General features: G+C 39.2%; 1 protein-coding gene across 1 annotated transcript in view; it reads left to right on the top strand.

Moving 5' to 3' along the window:
* Positions 1-24,667, top strand: part of igsf9bb (immunoglobulin superfamily, member 9Bb) — a 110,153-nt gene that overhangs the window by 5,523 nt on the left and 79,963 nt on the right. Inside the window, exon 2 of the mRNA XM_051078711.1 lies at positions 22,245-22,436. Within this exon, the coding sequence (XP_050934668.1) occupies positions 22,245-22,436 (192 nt within the window). The remainder of the gene's footprint in view (positions 1-22,244; positions 22,437-24,667) is intronic.

Raw genomic sequence — 24,667 nt, 5'->3', positions numbered from 1 at the left:
ACAGCAGGGTTTCTTCAAGGACTTCTTTGTATTTGGCTTCATTCATCCTTCACTCAGTTTTGAGGAGTATCTATCCCTGCAGCTGAGAAGCACCCTCATAGAAAGATGCTGCCACCATTATGCCTAACTGTATGAGGGGTAGTAACCAGATGATGAGTATTGCCTGGTGTTTGCGAGACATAGTTTTTAGAGTTTTTCTTACAGAGGTCTGTTTTTGTCCCATTAGACCAGATAATATGTCATCATGGTTTATTGATCATAAATTGATCAACTAAATGGCAATTTTTAAATATAATTTCAAATGAAATCTACAACACATTCAAGTGTCTGAATACATCCCACTATAAATAAGAAAGAGCATGAGCCAACAACCCACGGGCACCATATCATGTTTTTTCACTGCTGGGAAATATGTGAATACCTCAAGGTACTCAGCAGTAAAATTAGCTCCTACATTATTTCTGAGATTGCCATGGTCAGTGGTGGTGGGAAGCTGAAAAGTTCTACAATTAGTGGCCTTTAACTGAGCATGTACACAACCGACAGCAGCAGCAAGGAGCGGGAAACCGAATTGAAAGCACCCTTACAGCTGCATTATCTCTAGAAATTGGATTTAGCTATTATGGATACTGAAATACATCTGTGTTCTACACTTAAAACTTTGAGTTTACCTCTCCCACACACTGTAATTCCACCTCTAACACAGTAATTATGTCCTTCAAAATGTTCCTTGTCCATTACAACTTGTTTGTGAGGAGAAGGTTACAGAGAAATTTATTCAGTTTTATCCAGGTGATTATGTTTTTATTTGTGTTTATCCTCTAAACTGATAGGAAGAGTATTGTATTGGCACTTCTGACCACTTATGCAGGTGAATGATTGGATCCTGAATGCTTCTTGGCTGTATTTACACATGGATATGTTTTTTTCTGACTGATTACAGTGCGATCCTTAGGGTGCATATCATTAAGGCTATGTGGCTATGTTTGTTTGAGTGAAATGAGATTCATCTGGAACTCTGATGCTTCAGAAAACTTTTGAACTTGTGTTAGTGATTCAGTGATGCTGTCTCTCCAGTCAGAGTATGTGTATTTTTGGGTAAACTGTGTGTGTAAATGGAGCTGGCAAAGTGCGCTGGTGCCTAATTAATTTTATTCCCAGAAACTTTCCCTGTATCCTTGTTTTTTTGATGATTCCTTCAGTATGATCACTTAATGAGTGTTCTCCCTGTAAGTGGGTGGCTGCCTGGCAAAAACAAAGCTGCTGACCAAGAAAAGGGAGACTCGTGTCTCATTCACAGCATGGATTTAAATCCTGTGGGTGTTCAGCATTTTCTCACTGAAGGAGGACCTGTGTTGAGTGTTCTGTGTGCTTTTATTAGGAATGCACCAATCTGGGCTTTTATTGATCTGATGCTGATCACTGCCATTAATGACTAAATTACTTAGTATATTTAAACATCAGAATGTGATGTTCCATAGAAGAGCTCTATAGCTCTATAGCTCACACAACTAGACTGACAATGAGCTGGAAGGTCAAATAGTAACTAAAGCTGTCAATGTGAGACAGTCTTTCTTTTCTGTGAAGTACATGTTCTTTAAAGTTCAGCCTCTAAGATTATTATGAATGCGTGTGTATGTGTTTGGGTGTCGGTATGCATTACTTCTTGACTACTACTAGAGTTTAGACTTAAATCACACTAAGGTGGCATGCACTGAGTCTTCAGATAAAGTTTTTCTTTTCTTCCAACTTTCAGCTTCCTGGATTGAGGTCACACATCCTGTTAAAATCAGAAAATGCATCTCAGCTTAAAGCCTCCTGCACACTGAGCCACACTCAAAATAATCCTAACTTGTCTCTCACATGGGTGCTATATTTTTCAGTAAGGAAAAATTCGTAATTTCTGGCTCAGCAGTACACTGTATATCACCTGTCTGTTTAGCATTGGACTGTAAGAAGCCTTTGAGACGGTCTCAACCTCTCAACCGCTTTATGGCCAAAAGGGGCTTTAATTACCCAACACACTGACAACCTACTCCATCTACCCAATTTATCTACCTTTAGTTAAGGTTGTTGTTACTGTTGAACTCTCCTTTTCTGTGCTGACACTAAAATATTTCCTCAGAGGAAGCAATCATCTTTCCCATCTCTCTGGCTTCTGATACCAAAACAATAATGTGTGGTGTGTTTGGCAAACTCGCTTGGCAGTAGGGATAAATTATTTTCATTCTCCATTATTCTGGCATTTACTTTTTGAGCAAGAATTACAAAAATATATATATAAATATATATTAGCAAAAATATATTGAATGGGCTGTATATAAAATCTTATACTGTAGTTTAAACAGTAGATTTTTAAAAGCAAATGGGAAAATGGAAGTGGAATCAGTTAAAATGATCTTACAGTATGTTTTCAAATTCCTTTACCCATGGTTCATGTATGGTTGTGTAGCATAATCTGCTGTGGACAGCTCCTGCTTCATGTACAGGGGAAGCCTTCTCTCCCACTGAGAGTAATGAAAAGTAGCACCCCTGTGGCCCATGGCAAATGGCACACTTCATAAAAGTCACCAACCTTTAGATGTCAATCAACCTGGTATTTGGGCCAAGGAACAGTGACTGGCGGCTGATGTCAGTCCCCCAAACTCCCAGCAGCCTCCATTTTGGTTCAGTGAACCAGTCTGCTGGGGGTTCTTGGCTGGATGAACTGATGGAAAAGACTGTGCACGAGAGATGCTTCATGTGTAGTTTTTGATTGTTGTAGGTCCCTGTCAATTATATATGAGCAGTCCACAGAGCTTTGGTGTTTTACTAAGGTCAGTGTGTTTCTGCTCCAGTCCACTCAACCCAGAAACACACCTGTTCATATTTACAACATTAATATTAATGCAGTCATGTTTGAAGCAGACAGACTGGTAAAAGCTTTACCTGTCATTGCTTTCTTTCTCTTGTTTCAAGTTTTATACAATACAATTTTACTTTTTTTTTTCAAACTGAAACTGTAAACCCAACAGCTGATTTTGCCTCAGGCTTTCAGTTAGAAGGTGCAAGTGTTGTGCATTTGGATTTGTCTGCACAATCACTCAGTGTCCAGGGGGTTGTCACTTAATTCTTTGCAGGGGAGGACTGGGGTTGCTTATCTGGTATTGCCTTCTTGTGTAACTTCAATTATATATCACTCTTGAAAGCAGCAGGGAGCTAAGAGAGAAGAATGTTTGGGTCCACTGGTGTAGTTCAGCATGGATAAAGACACTATCTCTCAAGTTTTCCCTTGGCTCATATAAAGACAACTGCTCTGTTTTATCCAAAACTTACTTCCTGCTAACTCCCTCACAGCTACTCTTCAGATCTGTGAGGGACTAAAATAGGTTGTGGTAGTTACAGATAAGTGTGTGTACGGTACACTGATCAGGATCAAGTATTTGACTTGGAGCAGTCCTTGCAGCGCAGCACTTCGGGAGGGCACTGCTCTCTGTGTTTGTTCTGAATATACTGTACCAGTGTAGCTGACTCATCTTAAAGCTGCCCAGCCAGTAATTGCTGTAGTCAGGGTACATAGAATGGGCACATCATCAAAACTTTGTCCAGTTGTATTGATGACTAGTAGTGCCACTGTGATGTTTGGATACATTAGATAGTACTGTATATTATATTTTAGTTTAGTTTCTTTGATTAGCACCTTGCTTCTGACTCTGACTCTCTCTTTCTCATTTGCAAAGTTCAGTGTACAAAACATTCATCCAACATCCAAACGTCACTTTCAATGATTAAAATTAAACTAGCCTAACTTGTACCAAAGGCATGATCACTCAATCATCACTGGACCAAAATAGTTATGTAACACATGCTGGAGTTGTTGGAAGAAAATAAATAGGTATAATGTGTAATACATGTAGTACTTGTAACGTTAAATAGAAAAATAATTTTGTGAGTTAAATATGTGTGAACGTAATGAGAGCTCAACAGGTTGCACCTGCAGTGGTAGCAGCAGGTCGTGGAGGGGTATAGATTAATAACGACTCTATATCTATATATCATCTATCTATCTATCTATCTATCTATCTCTCTATCTATCTCTCTCTCTCTCTCTCTCTCTCTCTCTCTATATATATATATATATATATATATATATATATATATATATGTATTTGTAGTTGTCAATACAAAGTTATTAGGCAAGTGAGTATTTTGACCATATCATTATTTTTATGCATATTTCCCAACTCCAAGCTGTAAAAACTTGCTTATTGGATCTGAGCAGATCAGGTGATGAGTATTTGTGTAATGAGGGAGTGTGTGGCTTAAGGAGATCAACACCCTATATCAAGGTGTGCAGAATTATTAGGCAGATTCTTTTCCCCAGGCAAAAGAGATTTTACTGACTCTGAAAAGTCAAAAATTGTAAAAAAAAAATCTTTCAGAGGGATGCAGCACGCTTGAAATTGCAAAGATATTGGGTCATTATCACAGAACTATCAAACGTTTTGTTGCAAAAGGTCAACAGGGTCGAAAAAATGTGTTGAGAAAAAAAGAAGCAAATTAACTGCCAAAGATTTACAAAACATTTACAAAAAAAAAAAGCGTGAAGCTACTAGGAATCCACTGTCCTCCAGTGCTGGCATATTCCAGAACTGTAACGTACCTGGAGTACCCAGAAGTACAAGGTGTTCAGTGCTCAGAGACATGGCCAAGGTAAGGAAGGCTGAAATCTGACCACATTGAACAAGACACATAAGTTAAAACATCAAGACTGGGCCAAGAACTGTTGAAAATGAGAGTGACTCTTGACAGACCAGATGGACCGACCCATGGCTGGATCAGTAATGGGCACAAAGCTCCACTTTGATCCAGATGCCAGCAAGGTGGAGGTAGGGTTCTGGTATGGGCTGGTATCATTAAAGATGAGCTAGTTGGACCTTTTCAGGTTGAAGAAGGACTTAAAAAGCAACTCCCAGAACTACTGCCAGTTTTTAGAGGACACTTTCTTCAAGCAGTGGTACAGAAAAAAGCCTGCATCTTTCAAGAAGACCATGATTTTTATGCAGGACAATGCTCCATCACATGCATCAAAGTACTCCACTGCATGGCTTGCCAGTAAAGGCCTCAAAGATCACAGGAAAATGACATGGCCCCCTTCCTCACCTGATTTAAACCCTATTGAGAACTTGTGGGCTCTTCTTAAATGGGAGATTTACCATGAAGGAAAACAGAACACCTCTCTGAACAGTGTCTGGGAGGCTGTGATTGCTGCTGCACAAAAAGGTGATCGTCAACAGATAAAGAAATTAACAGGCTCCATGGATGCAATGCTTGTGACAGTTATTGGAAAGAAGGGTGGCTATATTGGTCACTGATTATTTTTTGTGAAAATGTTAGAAATGTTTCTATGTAAATTTTCAGTTGTTTGTTCAATATTTTCACTTTAACAGATGAAAATAAACAAGTGAGATTGGAAAATGTTTGTTTTTCATTTAGTTGCCTAATAATTCTGCGCACCAATATTTGCCAAATAATTGTGCACGCTGAGATATTCTCTTAAGAAAGACAAAACCTGATTTTTACTTTCTTAAATATTCAGGTTTGAGCTTTATTAACATTTTGGATTGAGCGAGAGCGCTGTAGTTGTTAAAAAATAAAATTAATTGTCAAAAACACAACTTGCCTAATAATTGTGCATGCAGTGTAATGTTGACTCCTAAATAAATATGGTCCTGGATCTAGAAAGAGGCTGAGTGAATGGGATTCTAAACAGACTAAATTTACATTGATCAATTTAATTAAAGTTATATTTCCCAGAGATTTTGCCAAGCTAGCAGCATTAGTTCTTCTCTATACCCAATGATATGACTTGTTGAGTTTTATTACTGCTGGCATGCAGTGTTGGTGACTGGTCTTATTAGCGTCATAGTTCAAACAGTACTTTGTATTCAAAATATCAAAGTAGCAGTTTGTTGTTGTGTGTTGTCTAAATAATAAAACAGACAATGCTGGCACAATGATCACATATGACTGTGAGAACTATTTTTCAGCTGTTTAAGCTGCTTTCCATGTCCAGTTGGTGCCAATTGACAATGCACTCTCATTTAGCCTCACATTAATTACAGGTGACAGTTGGCTCATGATAGGCCATTGCCTATTTTCAAAGACCACATGAGTGACCAAACATGTTATGTCATGATAACATAATGTGCATCTGTTTATATGCAGCAAATTAAGGAGGGTACGAGATTGCACAGTTTGCGTCATCATTGTAAAACACACATCTGGTGAATGTGGTTTGTGGACATAAAAATGAAGTTTAAATCAATTGACCGCTATCCTTTTACTGAGGTGTCAACATCTGACAGCAGAAATGATGAAGCCATTCAGAAAAGGCAAAATGCCCTCAGCCATTCATTAAACAGTGCAGTGGATGGATTTGAACCTTTTCAGACATCTTCCTACTCTGAGGACTGAGGTGGATGTACAGATACTTTTGCACTATTATTGGGAAGTGGGGAAAAATATTACTCGTGCACCTACCAATCAAACTGAATTTTCCAACTGCCAATCAGAGTGCAAGACAGTGTAAAACCAAGTTAACTGGTATACCAACCCAAATTGGATCAGTGGTGTTTCTTGATAGCCCTCTTTTGAATTCTGTATTTTGGTGTGATGCTAACTTGACTCTGCAGAATTTTTTCTAACTTGAAGTTGTGGGAGGAAGACATACTTTTTTATGAGGCGGAATACATTTTTCCCTGGTATGTCCCATAGATTATAGGCCTCATAAGCACATCATTCACAGCGGTGTGGGGTTTGCAGTTTGGCATATGGATAGACAGATGTACACAGTAACACAGTCCCTGATGGGCAGTGGATGCTTTATTCCAATCAGTGATTAGGGACCGACTGTGAAGGACACAGTTCAGGAGCATGAGAAATATTAATGAAGTTTCTTGCTTGGCTGAAGGACTAACTCCATGAATTACCCTGGGTTTTAGATATGGCCAGTTTAACATGTTGTGGAGAGTGGAAACGCCTGGTGTGGCCACATCTCAGTGTTCCATAAAAATAGCTGTGGATGATGTAGAGTTTGGGTGAGGAGTTGAATCTGCTCTGATACTATTATTGTCAACTCTCCTGTTCCCCCCTTTCAGCCTCCCAACAATCCTGAGATCCTGCAGCTATGGAGCCATTGCATGGCAGGTCTGGGGTCTCTCACGAGGCTTGTCATCTTCTTTGGCTTTGTAACTTAACTATTATGACATTTTATAAACCTTTGAAATAATCTTGACATTGTTTATAGACGATGGTGATGCATTCTGGCTCTAGTTTGTGTCTGCAGTCAAATTTATCCAAAGTGCTCAAAAGAAAGCCTTCACTCGAGTTAACAGTGTATTCCTGGTCTCCTTCTTAGAGATCCCAGTGTCCACACTATAGTGCTTCTTTACTACTGTGCTCACACACTGCCACTACAGACATGGACACATGTGCACTGGCATCGTCAGGCAGAGGAGCAGATGAGTGGATGAAGTATGTTCATTTTAGCAAACAGTTGGCCGTGTAAAGGAGTTGAAGTTAATATTGTGTGTACTGTGTTTTCCCTAAAATAACCCTGATTTCAGTGCAGGTTTTGAATAGAGTGTTTGTTGTTTATATGATTCATACCCATACCATTCTCATTTGGAGGGTTTTTAGTGCAGCAGTGTGGTTTTTGGTAATGGCTTCCTGCTAACATACATCTTGGATGCTCTGTCCTGTTCTGTATACTTTCTCTGACTACTGTGCTCCATTACACTCCCTCTCCTCCACTCCCCTCCCCTCTCCTCTCCTCCAGCCATCCTGAGCTGGCTGGCTTCCTCCCCGTCTCATTTTACAGCCTGGCCTACTGATGCAGCACAGTCAGCTTCCTCCATACCGACTTCTCCAGACCTATTAAACATTCATTGGATAGGGCCATAAGATACCTCACCATAGCCTCGGCTGTGCTACTAAATTCAGCCCAAGATCTTAGCTTTACATCCTAACCCTGATACTGCAAACCAAGAGACTAATTCTATAGGCATGGCTGCGTATAAGAGAAAGAGTAGAAAATATGTGCAGCAGACAAACTGATTGATTATGCTGGTCTTTGTGCCACAGTACATGACACATGATCCCCTCCCTGCTGGATGGCATCAGTGTCAGAGTTCATGGATTGATAATAATAGTAATGAGAACAGTGAATGATTACTAGGATGTTTCAGGTTCATTATCTCTTTGCAGAGAAAGTATAAGAGAGCATGTCATAACAAATCTAACCACTAAATCCACCATGTCACCACCTTTTAGGTCACACATACACCAGATTTACTAATAATGAGCACTGAATGGAAAACAAAGCTAAACAAATCTGTTTGTGGTCTAAAAAAAAATTGCTTGGATCATATTTTTATTGTAAGCGAGTCTGTGTTGGATTACTCATTGCTCAACAGTCTGCCCATTCAATCAGTCTGAGTTTTATGTCGCAAGCAGTTTCTATTAAGCACCTGGTGATGTACCTAATGACTTTCTGGACAAACCTTAGCTACTCTCTATAGAAGAGAGTTGCCAGTGTTGCCCGTTGAGCATGAAGTCAGGATTTCCTTCTGCAGGCACACCTCTCTGTGTCCCATTCAATTGACTGCACAGCATCTGAGATAGACACGAATGAATTTCTCTCTGAGTGATCATTTTACAAGTAAACACAGCTGAAATCACAGCACAGCCATTGTCTTTAACTTATGTATATGGTCATTTTATCAGACAGCATTGTGGGTAGGAAATCAGGACTTTAGCAGGGCAGTGTAGAGCTTGCAAACAGGTTGGAAGTGACTGCTGGTTAACATGTAGTCTTAATGGGCTGTTTTTTTTCAGTCACAATTTTGTATAAAAATCCTGTACATGTGAACGCAGAGAGTAGAAGAGAAGCAAACTGATACAGGGTCCAGCCATATACTAGGTTTTTGACCTTAAAGCCCTTGACAACTTTAAATATTCATGATACAAATAAGCAACTATCAGTTGAAACATCTTTAGATAATACTTATTTATCAATAATTAAATGCTCAAAAACTCATTGATAAATAAACCCACCAAATGTCCAGGTCTGACACAAACAGAAATCACCAGTGTTAAGTAACCAAAACTGATCTGTCTTTTGAAAAAAGTACTGTATGTATGTAGGAATCTCTTCTGAAATATGTTTCAGGGCCTTTACAGTTGCTGTATTCTCCCAGTCATATAGCTGTATGTGCAGCTGTTTCAGCCCATGTGCCCACGGCAGTATCCATGACTTTCCATAACCCCTAAAGGGTGAGGCTGATGGATCAGCCTGCTAGGTGGCTGGTTTCAAGGTGTCAAGTAACAACTTAGCGTAATGCTGACATGAACTGTTCTTAATCTCTCTATCAAAAGGTCAGATCACTTTTGTCTGCCTAAGAAACAATGCAAACACAAGAGGCATTAGTGCACAACACTGGTAATCCCCTAAAACATAGTAAATATCATACAGCAGCCTGGAGTGTAAATAGATAGTGTCTGGGTTTATATCTAATAAAAGAGGTAGATTGTGGAGGGAAATGGAAAACAGTAAGCCTCTTGGAAAGAAGTTGAGGAAAGCTCCCTGTGTACCGAGCAGCTAGAGTGTACTGTGGACATGAGGTGAGCAGGGAATAGCTGTCATGTCTAAATAGAGACATATTAGGGGAGCTGGCATTGTGTATCCTCCACCACCACCAGGTGAAATTTGCTTACTGTGAAGATTAGACAAGAGCATTTTGCAGACAATACAGGATCTGTGTCCTGCTGCTGCTGTGAATCTTATTTTATAATCTCATCAGAGTATGTTCAGTCAGTCAGTCACTCAGTATCTGCTACAGTTATAATGTTTGTGTTTCCTCCCTTTCTTCTTCTGACCTCTCCTGTTAAATAAGGAGGCACCCAGCCATAATGTAAAGCTAACTCTGTACCATGACAGAGTAAACAATATATGGAAAAGATGAAGTTAGAGGAGTTAGATCATTATTTCATTATTGATAGTTGCAGTATATGCTGTATGTATTGTAGTTTCATGGTGTCCCCTCATCTGGTGTGACCTGATGCCATGACCTTGTCAGAGCAACAACACATTACCACCCAACAATCAGCTGTACACATGTGAACATGGGTTGCTCTAATCAACAATTCTGAAGCTTCGAACATCATGGGTTGCTCCTCAGCCTTTTCCTTTTTTTTCCCTTCCAAATCGCGATTGGGTGTTTGTTTATCGATTGTGGTTGGAAAACACAAGTCAGGTCTGTGGAGACAGATGGTGACTAATCAGAGTGATAGCTCATGTAACTAGAGAGAGAGATGGAAAGAGATTTATTTCAGAGCAAGTGTTCCCTCTGCTTTCTGCCATCAGCTACACACCACAAAGGTTGAATATCCTCTATCATTTAAATGTCTCTTTTGAAGGCCACTGCTGCTAAATTGTGGATTGAAGGGCAGAAGTGTTGTCAATTTAGCAGCTGTACATGAAGGTTGCCTGTTGATAGAAATACTATATTTCCCATTATTTAGATTAGGTTTAAGTTATTTTGTCTGAGTAATATTTTGATAAAGTAAAGGTGCAGCACACAGCTGCTTCCCCGAGCTACTGAATATCCCACTAGTGAATACAGAGGCTATACAGGGAACTATGTCCCTGTTTTGAGATAAATGTAAAAACTACCATTGTTAAAAATAGTAGAGTTGACTTATTCCCCTGAACAGTACATTGGGATAGAGTAGATTAGGTTAATTGTACTGTATGTGTGCATCTGTGTCTCTTGTTGCATGGCCTACTGGTGCTGCAGAAAACTTTACTCTTTCAGAATGACTGAGGCTGTGGATCAGCAGCCAGGCTTTCCTCAGGTCTGACCTTTAACTGTGATTTACTTACATTTCATCGTGGGAAGACATGGTACAAGAGGCACATTAATGATGAAGACTAAAATGCTTGCACACACTGAATTATCACAGAAGTCAAGCTGAGTACCATTGATTTGTAACTACATCTACAACCAGTTTACTGGAGGATTTTGATCAAAGCTTACACCAGGCCTTAAAGTAATCTTCAGAAGCAGCCAAAAAGAACAGCCAGTGGTTTTCCCTGAAAATACAGGACACCAGCTGGCCCCAAAAGTAAAATTCATTATAGCTCAGTTAGGAGTTATGTAATAGCAAAGATACATTAAAAAGTCATGTAGAGATGCACAGTCAACTCCTCCCACTGTAGTGCTGTGGTGTGTTTTCTGATGTGGTGATTTGTCATTGATACAGTAGTTCATAGCACCAGGGAGAGTTACTGAACATAACAGTGCAAGAAATCTAAATAAAACGGTCCATTAGCAGAAAGCTTTTGTTCACAATGTTATCTCAGATTGTACCTGCTTGTAAAAAGTTGAAGTTGTCTCTACTAAGGGGTGATTAGTGGTGCTTTTAATAAACATTTCTACTGCTGTAAGCAAAGATAAATCAATAAACAGTAGCAAGTGGTACAGGGGGTTTACAAAGCAACCAGCCTAATGTCAGAAAAGATTCAGTTTTGTTTAACACACACCCTAATCTCACAGCAAGTTCAGCACAGGCGTAGCATGATTATCCCCAAATAGAATTTTTTTTGTGTGTGTGTTTTTTACATGTAGGAATCAGGGTGTTCCATCAACATTGATCTAATATCCCCGCAACACTGACATTGCTCTCCATTCATTCACATTTAGATTACTTTACTGCATCTGCAAACCTGAGGACATACAGACTAAAAAAACTCAAACCTTCATATTGTGCAGGGTGGTTTGTTGTGTGGGGGAAGCTGTTGTCTAATATTGGGGAAGGCCACAGTGTCAGACTTTGAAAATCTCTGGGCTATAATATATGGCTAATATAACGCCTTTTATTTATTAGAATATTAGTAATGTATCAAAATCATGTTTGCAGTTATAAGATGATTAAAACACAGTAGTAGATGTTACAGGGGCATAGTGTTGTAACAATCCAAGGTGACAAATGGCTATATAGTTTTTAACCTGTTTAATGTGACACTTCTGTTTAGGAAGACAGTAACTGGTAACTATTTGGCGAGTCAGTTCATCATCTACTTAGACTCAAATGCCAGACAGCCTTTGTGAGCTGCATGTGTTTACCATGAACATTCTGTTCAGCTCAGTGCACATGCATGCTTTAATAATGTGGAACAATGGACAGGAGCAGCATCATGCCCTAAATTCTGTGATTTTCATGGCACGGTGAAAGACCAATAGATCTAAACGGATGAACAACATGTAAATAGTGCAGGAGTTAAAGCAGGTCATCCACTCACGGCAGGGTTAGTGGTTTGATCCCCAGTTCCTCCAGTCCATTTACTGAACCCTAAATAGCTCCATCTTTTTGGTCAGTGTATGCATTTCACTGTCTCTAAACATACAGTTAAGATCCAGGGACGAACTGAAACTGTAAAGACAACCTGTACCACTGGCAGCAGTACAAAACTGAAGTGAAAACTAGTAAAAGATTTGTTTTATGATTCATATTTGTACTATGAAACACAGCTGTCCAAGTCAGCTATAGTGGAGCACTGGCAGACTACAGGACAGAACATCTTTGGGAACTGAAGATTTTTCTTCCTGATTAAACTGTTCTCATTCATAAGCATGAAGTTCAGAATGCCTCTGGCCTTTTTCACTGCAATATAACATCCTAAAGTAAGCATCATTTCTGGGTAATTTTAGATGTTGAAGTGCAAACAATCCCACCACCACCTCTGTGTTAAACATGCAGCTGCAACAAAGCTTAACCAGCTGAAACTGGCTGAGAACTGTGGAGTGTAATGTTGATGCTCAGTCACTTTCCAAATTCTAGGGAGTCATTTGATTCAACTGGCATATAAAAATGATGGCTTAGATACACATAGGATAGCTGATTGCCAATCTGACCATCTGTGTCAGTAAAACTGTGTTCGTTTTGACTATACCACTGCAGCAATGGTGGAGTCAGCTGGCAGACTAGTCTATTTTGTTACTATAGCTGTGTGATGTCTGCTGGCTGTTGATGAATCAAATCATTGCTCATAACAGACGTTTGAGTAAAGCTGTGGTACTGTACATACTTCCTTAGCTATTGTCTGAGCCTTCAACTGTATCAGAAATAAACCTCCATGCGTTTGATTGGAGACTTTGGAGGCTCTACACATACCGTACTTTCCGGACTATTGAGTGCACCTGACTATAAGCTGCACCCACTAAATTTAAAAAGAAAAAAAAAAGTACATATACAGGCTGCACTTGTCTATAAGCAGCAGGTGTCTAAATGTTTTTGCAGCATGAAGCTCGTTAGCCCGTAAAAATCTATATTTTGGCCGCATCATTGTTTAAGCCCCAAGTTTCAAAGCGTGTGAAAAAAGTAGCGGCTTATAGTCCGGAAATTACGGTACACAGTTTGACTAATCACTGTGATAATCTGTTAATTTGAAAGATCTGTGTTGCCTCAATAATTCATACTCAGAAAGTTTTGTCTCTCTGGCTAAGAGCATCTGGTAGATGCTGTAAGTGTGAATGTCAATGTGTATTTATACTTATGCTCTAAAAAAATGGTGGGCTGCTATCACACACCAGAATGCAGAAGAAATACTGGAAGTGGTGTAATATTATCATGACCTGTTCCTATTTTCTAAGAGGGGAATCAAGTGAGGCAAGCTGAAGCTTGTAATACATGCTGACAGCTGAACAGATGCAAAATGTCTGTGTACACCACTCCTGACAAGAATGCATCACTGCATAGTCGGCCTATAATGTGCAGCATTTATTCCGATTAGTTTTCCCTCACATAATGTTGCAGGCTTCACTTGGAAGTGCTCCAAGATTACCTCTCTGTGGCAGCCCAGAGTTTGATTAGGGTGTTCTCACCTTCCCAAATGAATTGTACGGAGGGTGTAAATGTGCCAGAGTTTGATTCCATTGCAGCATGGCAGGTGCTTTCACACCTGCCATGCTGCTGCAAGAAGAGAACACAGAACCTTCATTTAAACACCAGTGAAGAGTAGACACAGAAACAGCAGTGTTTCTTCTCTGTCTCCAGGTTAAAACATGTTTGTATACAGACTCCAGCAAATTTTAACATCTATGTAATTTTATCCAGAGCTGTGTAGTGCAGCTGTAATGTAAAATAATGCACAATATTTGAATGATAGAGAAATCAAATGCAGGTAATTTATTACACAGTGTATAGAGTCAAATATCAGATTTATTTCAGTCATTGAGTTTCCCTTGCTTCTTTGTGGCCATTCTTGAACTTGAGTGTCCGCTGATCCACCCTCAGCCATTTGACCTTAATTCCAGCCAGTCAGCAGGGGGTAAGAGGCTCAAAAATCCTTCTTTGTTCTCCTCACAGACTCTCAGTAGCAAAATCTTACAGTAGGTAAAAGCCTGCAACAGGTTCAAAAGCTGAAGCATCACTTCTCTAAAAAAACCTTTTTTAAATGCACAGTTTTGTGGGACAGTATTTGAAAAGCTTATACATGTCTCTCTGGAGTAAGTTTTACAGAAAATATTTATTTATTATTATTTTTTTTTACTATTAAACACAAAAACTGTAATGGCCCTATCCATATGTTTTTTTCCACCTGAATCTTAATAAATGTGGATTTATTACTCAATTTTGACATCAGTTATATCCCTTTTTCATCTCCTGCAGCGACAAAGAATATCACAGGCAATGGTTTGAAATTGTAAGACATCTCTGGTAGGGAAAGGAAGCAGGGAAAGGGAACAGTGGGGTAAACCCTGAGGGCAAAGGGCCAAGGAGACAGCAGTAAAAGAGCTGTCAGCGGCAATATCTTAACTGCTTGCAGAGATGCTGTACAGGTTAAGGTGAATCATCAGCACACTATAAGAAGCAGCAGTTGTTTGGATAGAACTGTTGGGACTGTTGAAGGATGTCATTTCTCATCAGCAGTTACTTCTTTGGCTGCTAACAGGATCTTTGGAACGTTATGCATTGTGACACTAAAATCTGAATTTCACTCTGGAACCTGCCTGGACACTGATGATAAGCATCAGCACCAGTAAAAATGGGTCACAGAGAAGGACGAGATTCATGGACAAAATACTTAGTAGACACTTTGTTGACAGCATAAACATGACAGAGCTGGCTGATCTGAAGTCTGTGTTAAAAAGGTATCTGACAGAAACCAGACAGACACCTCGATCTGTGGCTTTGGCTGTTTGCATAGGATAACAACAAAATTTGCATCCAGGATTAAATGATTTTGAAAATCAACTTTTTTGTCTCGTTGTCCAAACTGCTCATTACATTTTACATCTCATTTTACAGTGTAGGAGTCTAAAGGCAACCGACATTATAACTTACAGCCTTTCTTTGCCTTAGTCCACTTGACGCAGGAAGGATCAGATGCTGTACCCTGGAAAGATCTCCTTTGAATTCCAAATGATGAGGGATGCTTGCTTGAGAGAAGGAAACCAGAATTAGGTCAAGTCTCCCAGCCTTTGGTGTAGCATTAGTGTTTAAAGCCACCCTGGTATATCTGAGGATAGTAGCACAAACTGACAAACACAAATGAGCAATGCAATTTCCCTAAGCTCGTAGGCAAAATGTTTTGACTCTTTGGATGTTGCTTTCTGTTTTTCTCCTCATTTAAACTGAGTCTTCTCTTCAAACACACCACTGTTCACAATATATTCTCACTTGCTGCTCCATCCAAATGGATTCCCTCTTCCTGTTAGAAGTATTTGCACAGTGAATACACTGTAGTTTGCAGGTTTTGCACATTTTGCTTTATTGATCTAAAACTGTAATGTAGTTGTCTTTGATCTCAGGCAGGGGAATAGAAGCTCTTAATGGCCTCCTCTAATGCTTTTTGGTTAGGAAACTATTCTGATACCATTTTTTAAAATTCCCCCTTTGGATTTAAATGCAGATATTTTTTGTTGTTTTCAGTCATGTTATTAGTGGTCTGTTTAATTGTCACTTGCACTGAAAAATCTGTTGAAATTTAAGAGTGAATAGATTTATTATCTGGTAGCACAAATACATCTTAGTTTCACTGTTTGCTATTTAACATTTTGCAAATACTGTGTGTTGTGAATGGTTGCCATTGCATTGCTGTGAGCCCCAAGATTAAAGCCATGAGATTTTGTTAGCAGATGGTGATGCCAAGTGACAGAAAGAAAGAGGGAATGTACAACAACTGTGAATTAGTTTTTACACACAAACTTGCACCAAGTTGCATGGCTCGAGGGATAGTATAGATAGTAGTAGGGTCTGTCTGAAGTGTCTCAACAAGTATTATATGGATTGGCATAAAATTTTCTACAGACATCCCTGGTCCCCAGAGGATGAATCCAGCTGACTCTGCTCAGCCCCTCATTTTTCCTCTTGTACCACCATGAGATTGACACCTGTAATTTAGAGTGAAATGGCCTGTCAACTATTGCATGGATTGTCGTAAAATTTGGCCTAGATGTTCATGATGACATTTCCTCCAGCACAATCAACAAGTTAAATTGCTTTATGACTAAACTGTAAAGCTAACCGCCTCAACTGTACTAGCAAATGCTAGCATATGTTCCACTAAGATAGTGAACATTTTACACGTTATGCCCGCTAAACACCAGCATGTTAACATTGTCATTGTGAGTATGTCAGCATTTAGCAGACTTGCAGTCTTTCCGTGTGTACTGTGATGAATAAAATCTGGTGAAACAAGAATGGATGTTTGGTCCTCTGGCCCCTTAATATTTTGTTAGCAGATATTATTGGAGTTAAGAGGCCAAAGAAAGAAGGAGGGAATGTTCTACTACACTATACATTCTCAGTGAGTTAGTCACTCACTTTTATACACCATCCAGAACTAGTCTTTGTAGGATTGAAGTGACCTTACTGCAGACAGGCTGACCTCTCCTGTGTTGCATTGAGCAGTGACCGGCAAAGCACATGCACAATGAGCAACGAAGCTCAAAGAAGTGTAGTTCAAAATGTTGTGGCCATTTGCTGTACATCATATGCCCACTATGCACTGTACACCCTCTTGGCTTAGTGGGCTGGCTGGCAACATTATTAATGCCTCCATTAATTTCACAGGGCTGTCGTTTTATTACCGCTACAATATGAGTTCAACTTTGGAATAAGATACAGGAAGACTAAGTGCAGGTGCAAGAATGATAGGCTGTATGATAATGCACTGGTCCTGCTATAGTCATCAATAATTTATGTTGTATTGTGTAAAAATCTCATTTATTTTTCATTTTGGTTGGCACTTAGCAGAGTGGGCCAGTTGTCACTGCTAGACAGTGCCAGGAAGGAGCCAGGGGACCAGATGAGACAGGGACGGGGGAAGCTTGAGTATATTCTCTGTTTTAAGTGCCAACACAGAATCTCCGCTGAAATAGTATGCAAGAGTGTATTGTGCCATACTTGTGTTGTTTATTTATTGCATCTCACTGAATCATCGTGCACGGTTTCATTTGTCACATTGTATAACTATAGAAATGCAGTTTTCTGAGGCTTCAGTGTGAAAATAAGTCTGTTCTGTTATAGTATTACACTGTCATATATCGCCTATTACACTGTCATATATCACCTATTATACTGTCATACAAGAGAGGATCAGTTTATTTCTGACACCCCAGGCCCTTGAAACAAATATCACTGGGAAATTAAACTGGATTATGAATTGCATTGCACTAGAAATTATGAAGCAGAATACAGAAGACCCTAAACACTCAAATATCACGTTCTGTTCTTCTTTCTTACAAAAAGAGAAGAACAAAAGGAGAAAGAGAAGTCAAGTAAATACTTGTGTAAATTACATGTTTCCGTGTTGGAATTTTATTCCCCAAACCAGCTCATGTCAGTTCAAACAGGAAGCCAGTTATTATTCTAACATCCTCGTTACAGTGTCCTCCCAGGTGGTTAAATTAGAGCTTTTTATCAACCACTCATCACTGTAGCTGAGAGATGTTCAGACTTCTCCACCTGTTATGGCCATTTCAGTGGCCACAAGGAGCCACCGCTGTCCCATTGCTAATATGGCAGGCATGCAAACAGGTCCAGGCCTTTCCATATTTCTAAAATGGCAGCAGTTGACTTATAAATTGATTTGAAATGACAACAGAACAAAAACAATCTTTTAGATTGTAACATTTCATGAGTTTGGAATTCTAACTCTAAGGTGTGAATTTTGAATAAAATGTTATAACAGTGTTATTAATGATGTAGAAAATTTGATTTTCGTAATCTTTTACTTGATCTGTGAGTCTTATTATTTTTTTTGCCCATTTCTAAAAGGAAACATCTGCTTTTTCCTGACTTGATTTAACTAATATTTCAGTACAGTATACTTTTAATCTGGGTTCATAGCATGATTTACGTTACACAATTCTGCAACACTCCTGTAACAATCACAAATACCCAGCCAGTATACCCTCCCCTTCTCTTTCACCTTGCTTACATTCTAGGTTGTGTGTGTATGTGTGGGTGTGAGTGCACCTCAGTGGTTATACCTTGCGATGCTGCCCTCCCCTGGGTCTTTGATTGTAAATGAGCTAAACCCTTCTGGAGGGAGAGGTGGGTGGGTGTTGAGCAAATCAGCTCTGCCTCTCCTCTGTGTCTTCTGCTCTCTCGCTCCCTCTCCATCTCATCAGTTATAAACAGTGAAGTCATACCTTCCAAGGGGCCTGTTTTTGTGCTATCTGCGATGATGTCACCAGCAGCCAATCAACACGTAGCGCTGCTTGAGGTAGCATGTGTGCATATGTGTGTGTGTGTGTGTGTGTGTGTGTGTGTGAGGCTGGGGGTTTCACCACTGGGAAAAGCACACTTGTTTCTATCTGCCTCTGCTGGCAAGCGTGAGAGCGCACATACACATCAAATGATGAATCCACAGGCCTCCTCTGATACACACAGCCTCTCAGTGATGTAATCTATAGATACTCTATGCATGCTACATGAAGGTGTCGTACTGTATGCTATGTGGAAATTCTCTGCCTGTAATGGTAATGCAGTGCTCAGAGATATTCCATATTGTATGGTGTTGTAATGAAATGGTTAATGTGTGCTGTACCTCTCAGCTCTGGGTTTGGGGAAACACAGCTCTCCGTGGTATTTTTTTAATTTACATTTCATTCTGAATCTGCAAGTGTTTTTATTCCATCAGACTGACATTCACAATTAGGCCTAATTATAAGATAAACATCTTCTGTTTAGTACAAAACCTAGAGAATTTGTTGCTTTTCATATTGACCTCAGTTCAAGGTGACTGTGGAGGCTTTTCATGCTTTTCTGCAGGCTAAATATGCATTTGAAAGCTCAGGCTGTCAAGTCAAGAAGGATAATTTGGGTTAACATAGTTGAGAATTTGTGGGTGGCCTTGAATGAATATTTAGTTATTAACAGCAATGTAATTTGTTTGGTCTGTTCTATGGTGAACACATTCTGGTAATTGCAAAATGAAGAAACATCAAGTGTTGGGATTGAAGCTTAGCAGGCTGTCATCCTTTGAGTAATTGTGTTTTTAGTGAGCTGTTTTTCCTGACCTTTTTCTTTGCTGTTACACACAGCACCAAGGTAGCCCAAAACATTACTGTCTCACTGTCCCATTCTGCTAACACCGACTTGTGTTTATCGTCCTCCCTCTGTTCCTCGTTTTCCTCCTGAAAGAAAAAAATCATTATTGCGACATTTATATATCAGGCAGTTATATACAACTGAATTCTGCATTTGCTGTTACTGTGGAAAGATTTGACTGAATATAGTTTTTTATTTATTTCTAATAAATGTCACATTATGACAGTAAGACTGCTTTTTTTTTTCTTTTTTTTTTTTTTTTACAATACTGACTGAACCAGTGAGTATTGTGATAAATAATTTGTATAACAACCTTTTTTTAAAAAATATATTCAGCTACCAGAGCCTCATGAAAATAACTTCATGTACTGGAATTCAAATGAGGAATGTGTCCAATATTTCACTGACCAGAGGTCAGTTCCTCACATTAGTCTCTACATTAAGAAAACACTGATTTAATGAATGTCTTTTGGGTCAGTTTTGTTCTTTCTCCATTATTTCTTTCATGTTGGACAGTAAAAATACAGTTTGTGTGCCATCATCTCCCAGTGTTGGCCACTTTGAAACATTTGTAAGGTGAAGCATCTCTCTTTGATAATCCTGACAATAGTAATAGTTTCCAGATTGTCTTTTATTGCAGTTTGGTATCAACCAACCAACCAGTTGATTGGTTGGAGAGATGCTCTTTTACAGCCTTACTACACAATCAGGCAATGTCATGCTTTGCTTTACTGAAAGTTTTTTGCAGAATACACCACAACTACTAATTTGTCCTTGTTGCAAATTGAATAGATGGTGTTGTTTCTTGGTGTACACAACTTGATACATACCCTTATATTGTTTGCTTTCACTAATGAGAGACAAGGCAGGCCTGCCTGTCTTCCTTACAGGCCACAGAGGGATGAACAGTGAGTACATCTGATTAGCCATATCGACTGGTAAAATGCTACCACACCAGGTTTCCGCTCATAAAGCCAAGCTACATAGTAATTAGCCTGGGATCGATGTGGCTGTCCAGCAGCTAGCCCACAGATGCACAGTTTCACTGAGATTGCTCCATCACCGAGCTAACAGAGTGAATTCCTACAGGAAAAGGTTGAAGGGCCAGATATTATTGAACATCAGGTGCATTACTGTCACATTACCTCTTTCATGTTTTTCTCTGCCTACGTTCTGTCAGACGAACGAGATGAAAAGCTTCTGTCGGGATAGATCACATTCATGTGTCTACAAGTGCCATTAATCATGCCTTTCCCATTCCATTGGCCTTGGCTCTGTATTGGATTTGTCGCTGGCAGTCTTTGCCATCCTGAGTGATGGAACTTGAAGCTTAGCATGTTTGTGTTATCACACACAAACAGTCACTTCTTAGGTGAATTTCTGTTGCTTTCTAGAAACCCTCTTTCTATATTTCTTTCTAATCAGAACCATCTCTAATGTGCACACTAGCACTTCTGTTACTGGTGAAATCAGCTTACCAGACACCCATGTTGTTTACTTCAAATTGACTGATCTCAGGATAGTCTAAAGATTAAAGAAGCAGGTGAACAGAGGATTTTCCCCAATAGTTCAAATTCTAGGCTACTGTCAATATTTCTGGTGGAGTGTTGAGATGAGAAGATGGATACCACTCTGACTATCTGTCTGTTAAATGTAAGCTGCTGGTTAGCTTATCTTAGCATAAGATTGCAAGCAGGGTGAAAGAGCTAACTGAAGTTTAAAAACTACAATGTGAGCATTAGGTGGATTTTTGTTACCTTTGAACAGATTTAGTTACTGTTTATACACTTCAGTTTGACTTTATATCTAGTTTGTAATTCAAAGAAACTGAAGTGTAAAAGCTACAGCTCTGTGTTCTATGGGTGGGGGGGTTTGAGGAGTCTCCTGAGACATCAGGAGACACCGGTGGATGTTCCAAAAAGAGGGGACAGTTTACACAAAGAAAAACACTGGTTCCATAAAAGCAGTCAACTAAACAGAACTAGACTCAGGTTATGACAACTGAACCAGACTGAGCTGAATTTAAATTGTACAGACCATCTGACCTAACAGACTGAACACAAAGGTGAACATACTGCATGTACTGCCTGATCAGAAACAACTGGGGTAACACAAAGACAACCACTAATAACTAAAGGTCAGTGGCCACACAGGACAGTTATTTACAGAGCATTTTAACCATTAACCAAAACAAGACGATCAAAAAGCAAAAGTAGTTCCAAACAAATAAACCAAATTTCTAAACCACAAGTCCCAATATCCCCATGATGTGGAAAAGACTTACTTAAAGAAATACAACCCAGAACAAATTAAGACAAACTAATCAGTCCTTTTTACTCTTTGTTGACACACTGTATGAGAATGGAAAATCACATCTGTGTGCCTATACATATTTTCTTTCCTACTGTTTGTGTTGTGGTTACAGGAGTATTGTACCTGCACCAATGTGAGCGTCAGATACATGTGAAAACATTGAAATTTAAATGTAACTTTTAAATGTTTAATTTTAACATTAAATATTGAAGCAATATTTTTCTTTATGCTGTAGCTCAGCTGTGTAGCCTCAAAATGGGCTGTAAGCCACAGACTGTAGATCACCTTGGATTGTTGACCTGGCTTACCCGTGCATACTGTTTCCCCAGGTGCCCACGGAGTGCGAGAGGAGCCCCAGTTTGTGACAGCACGTGCAGGAGACAACGTCATCCTGGGATGCGACGTGTCCCACCCCCTGAACGGCCAGCCCTATGTGGTGGAATGGTTCAAGTATGGAATGCCCATCCCCTTCTTCATCAACTTTCGCTTCTACCCTCCTCATGTGGACCCAGAATATGCTGGTAAGAGAGTGACTGCTGTCACATTTATTGCTCTCTGGTTCACAGTGTTGTTGGGTCTGTTAGTGTCAGTGGGTCTGGTCAGAAGTGTGCTCTGCTGCACCTGTAACCACACCCAACAGTGATATCACAGTATACTGCAAAGCCCTTTAGTACACTTTACATCACTGCAGTACAGCGAGGAGTTAAACAAAACAAATGTTTTAACTTACAGTATATTAAGTGACTGTGAAAGCCTCGGTTTTCTGATTGTTCAGTCTACCACTGCAGCTACTGCTTATGCCAGTTACTCCTTCCACCATCTCAGCACCCAGGCATGTTTTGCCTTGAGCATTATACTGTATTCCTGCCTTATCTCAGTAATATGTGTCTGCTGGGCTCTCTTTTGTGCTCATTTAGAAGTGATAGTATGCTTTCTGCAGAATCTCTCACCTGGATTCATTTAGATCTCTGATGAACATGAGAACATTTTATGACAAATACAGCTATTTAATTTGTCCAGGTGTTGCAGCAATAATGAAAGTTTCTCAAATGAGGTTTGTTTTATTCATGATATGTATCTTCATGAAACTAGTGATACTGTGTTTTCCAGAAGATCAAAGTCTCTTGCTGTTCATACATCTTGATTCATAGAATCACATTTTTGACACTCCTGTACTCTTTTTGTTTTTTTTTTTTCAAACTCTGTTTTGGTAAAAGGATTTAAACAAAGATTTTACACCATCACCTTTTTGACAGTGTTTTCTTTGATCAGAGGTGTGCTTACCAGCGGAGACTGTAATAAATATGTTTACTAACGAATGTAGACAGCTTTAATGAGATGACATTTCCTTTGGAGGCAGCAGCCCTCTGCACCTCAGATTATTTGTGTGTTGTGTTCAATGTGAAGTTTGCTGGGGATGTGAGAGGGATTTTCCCCATGTGTGCTTTTGATTTCCTCTCCTCTGATCATTGAATTTCACTTAATCCCCCTTTCTGGTATGTGCTGGATTCAAAGAGCTTTTATCATGCATTCATTCATATCATAAAAAATGAAACATGAATTTCCCCAGAGTGAGGAGGAGTCAGTGCAACTAACACTGACACACATTTTGGATAATCTGGAGAGTTAAACTGCATTATACTTCTGATTGTTATATGATGATTTTTATCTTATTTCTTTATCCATGCAGGCTTTAAAAAAGATAACCATCACACAAGTATAGCTTCAGACAGACTTGTATGTATCCACTTCAAATTACAATGGCCAATGGAAAGTGATGAAACATGTTGGCTAATTGGCTACTAACCACTAAAACATAATAATGAGAAACTATATTCATATAGCACTTTTCAAAAATATAGCTTTTCCTTTTCAATACGACCGTTCATCATGGAAACTTATGAATAAATCACTGAGGAGCGATTGTAAAAATGTTTTTTTAAGTGATTTAAAAAAATGCTGAATGCCCTGATTCTGTTCGAGTCTAAATCTTGGCATAACAATAAGAGAGGATTTTTAATCAATTTGAAAAGCATCAGGAAGCCATTACAGGGATGCCAGAATTGGTGAAATGGTCCCATGGTCTTGTTTCTTTGTTCCAGTTACAACATTGAGATTTCTTGAGGATGCCAGAGAGCAGAAAGTCACAATAACTCAGTCAACAGGTAATAAATAATAACAGGTTCAGATTCAGAAAACAGGCTTGAATCATAGATTCAGTGTGATAGCTGAGACTAATATATACAGTATATATTTTTTAATTTGACTAATCATCATTGGAATCCCTGTCTAAGATATGTTCTAAAATATGTTCATCCTGAGCCATAAAATGAACTCTGATCTCACTTTTTCAAAAATTTGACAGGTGAGTCTTAGATACAGTGAGCAGTTAGTGTTACATAATGTGTGGCCACTGATGTCTATCTGTCAGTGGTTAGAGAGTATCTTTCCATTTAGTCAAAGTTACTTTTACTGTCTTTCATAGCAGAAGATTGTATCACATTAAGGGAATTGCTGTGTAAACACCCAACATAACAATAAAGCCCACTGAGTAAGAACATTAAATGAGAACACAAATGCAAATACTACCCTGAGATGAAATAACAAAACCATTCACTGTGTTAAAAGCAAGAATTATTGGTATACATCTCAGCACATGCACACCTTAGTGAATAAATAACAAGCGAACAAACACATGATCAGTGAAAACTTCTGTCTGTCCTCCAGGACTGTAACTGATAAGTGGTTGTTG

Source organism: Lates calcarifer, linkage group LG20, assembly GCF_001640805.2.
Source record: "Lates calcarifer isolate ASB-BC8 linkage group LG20, TLL_Latcal_v3, whole genome shotgun sequence".
Classification (NCBI taxonomy): domain Eukaryota; kingdom Metazoa; phylum Chordata; class Actinopteri; family Centropomidae; genus Lates; species Lates calcarifer.
This window is presented reverse-complemented; position numbering and strand designations above follow the sequence as displayed.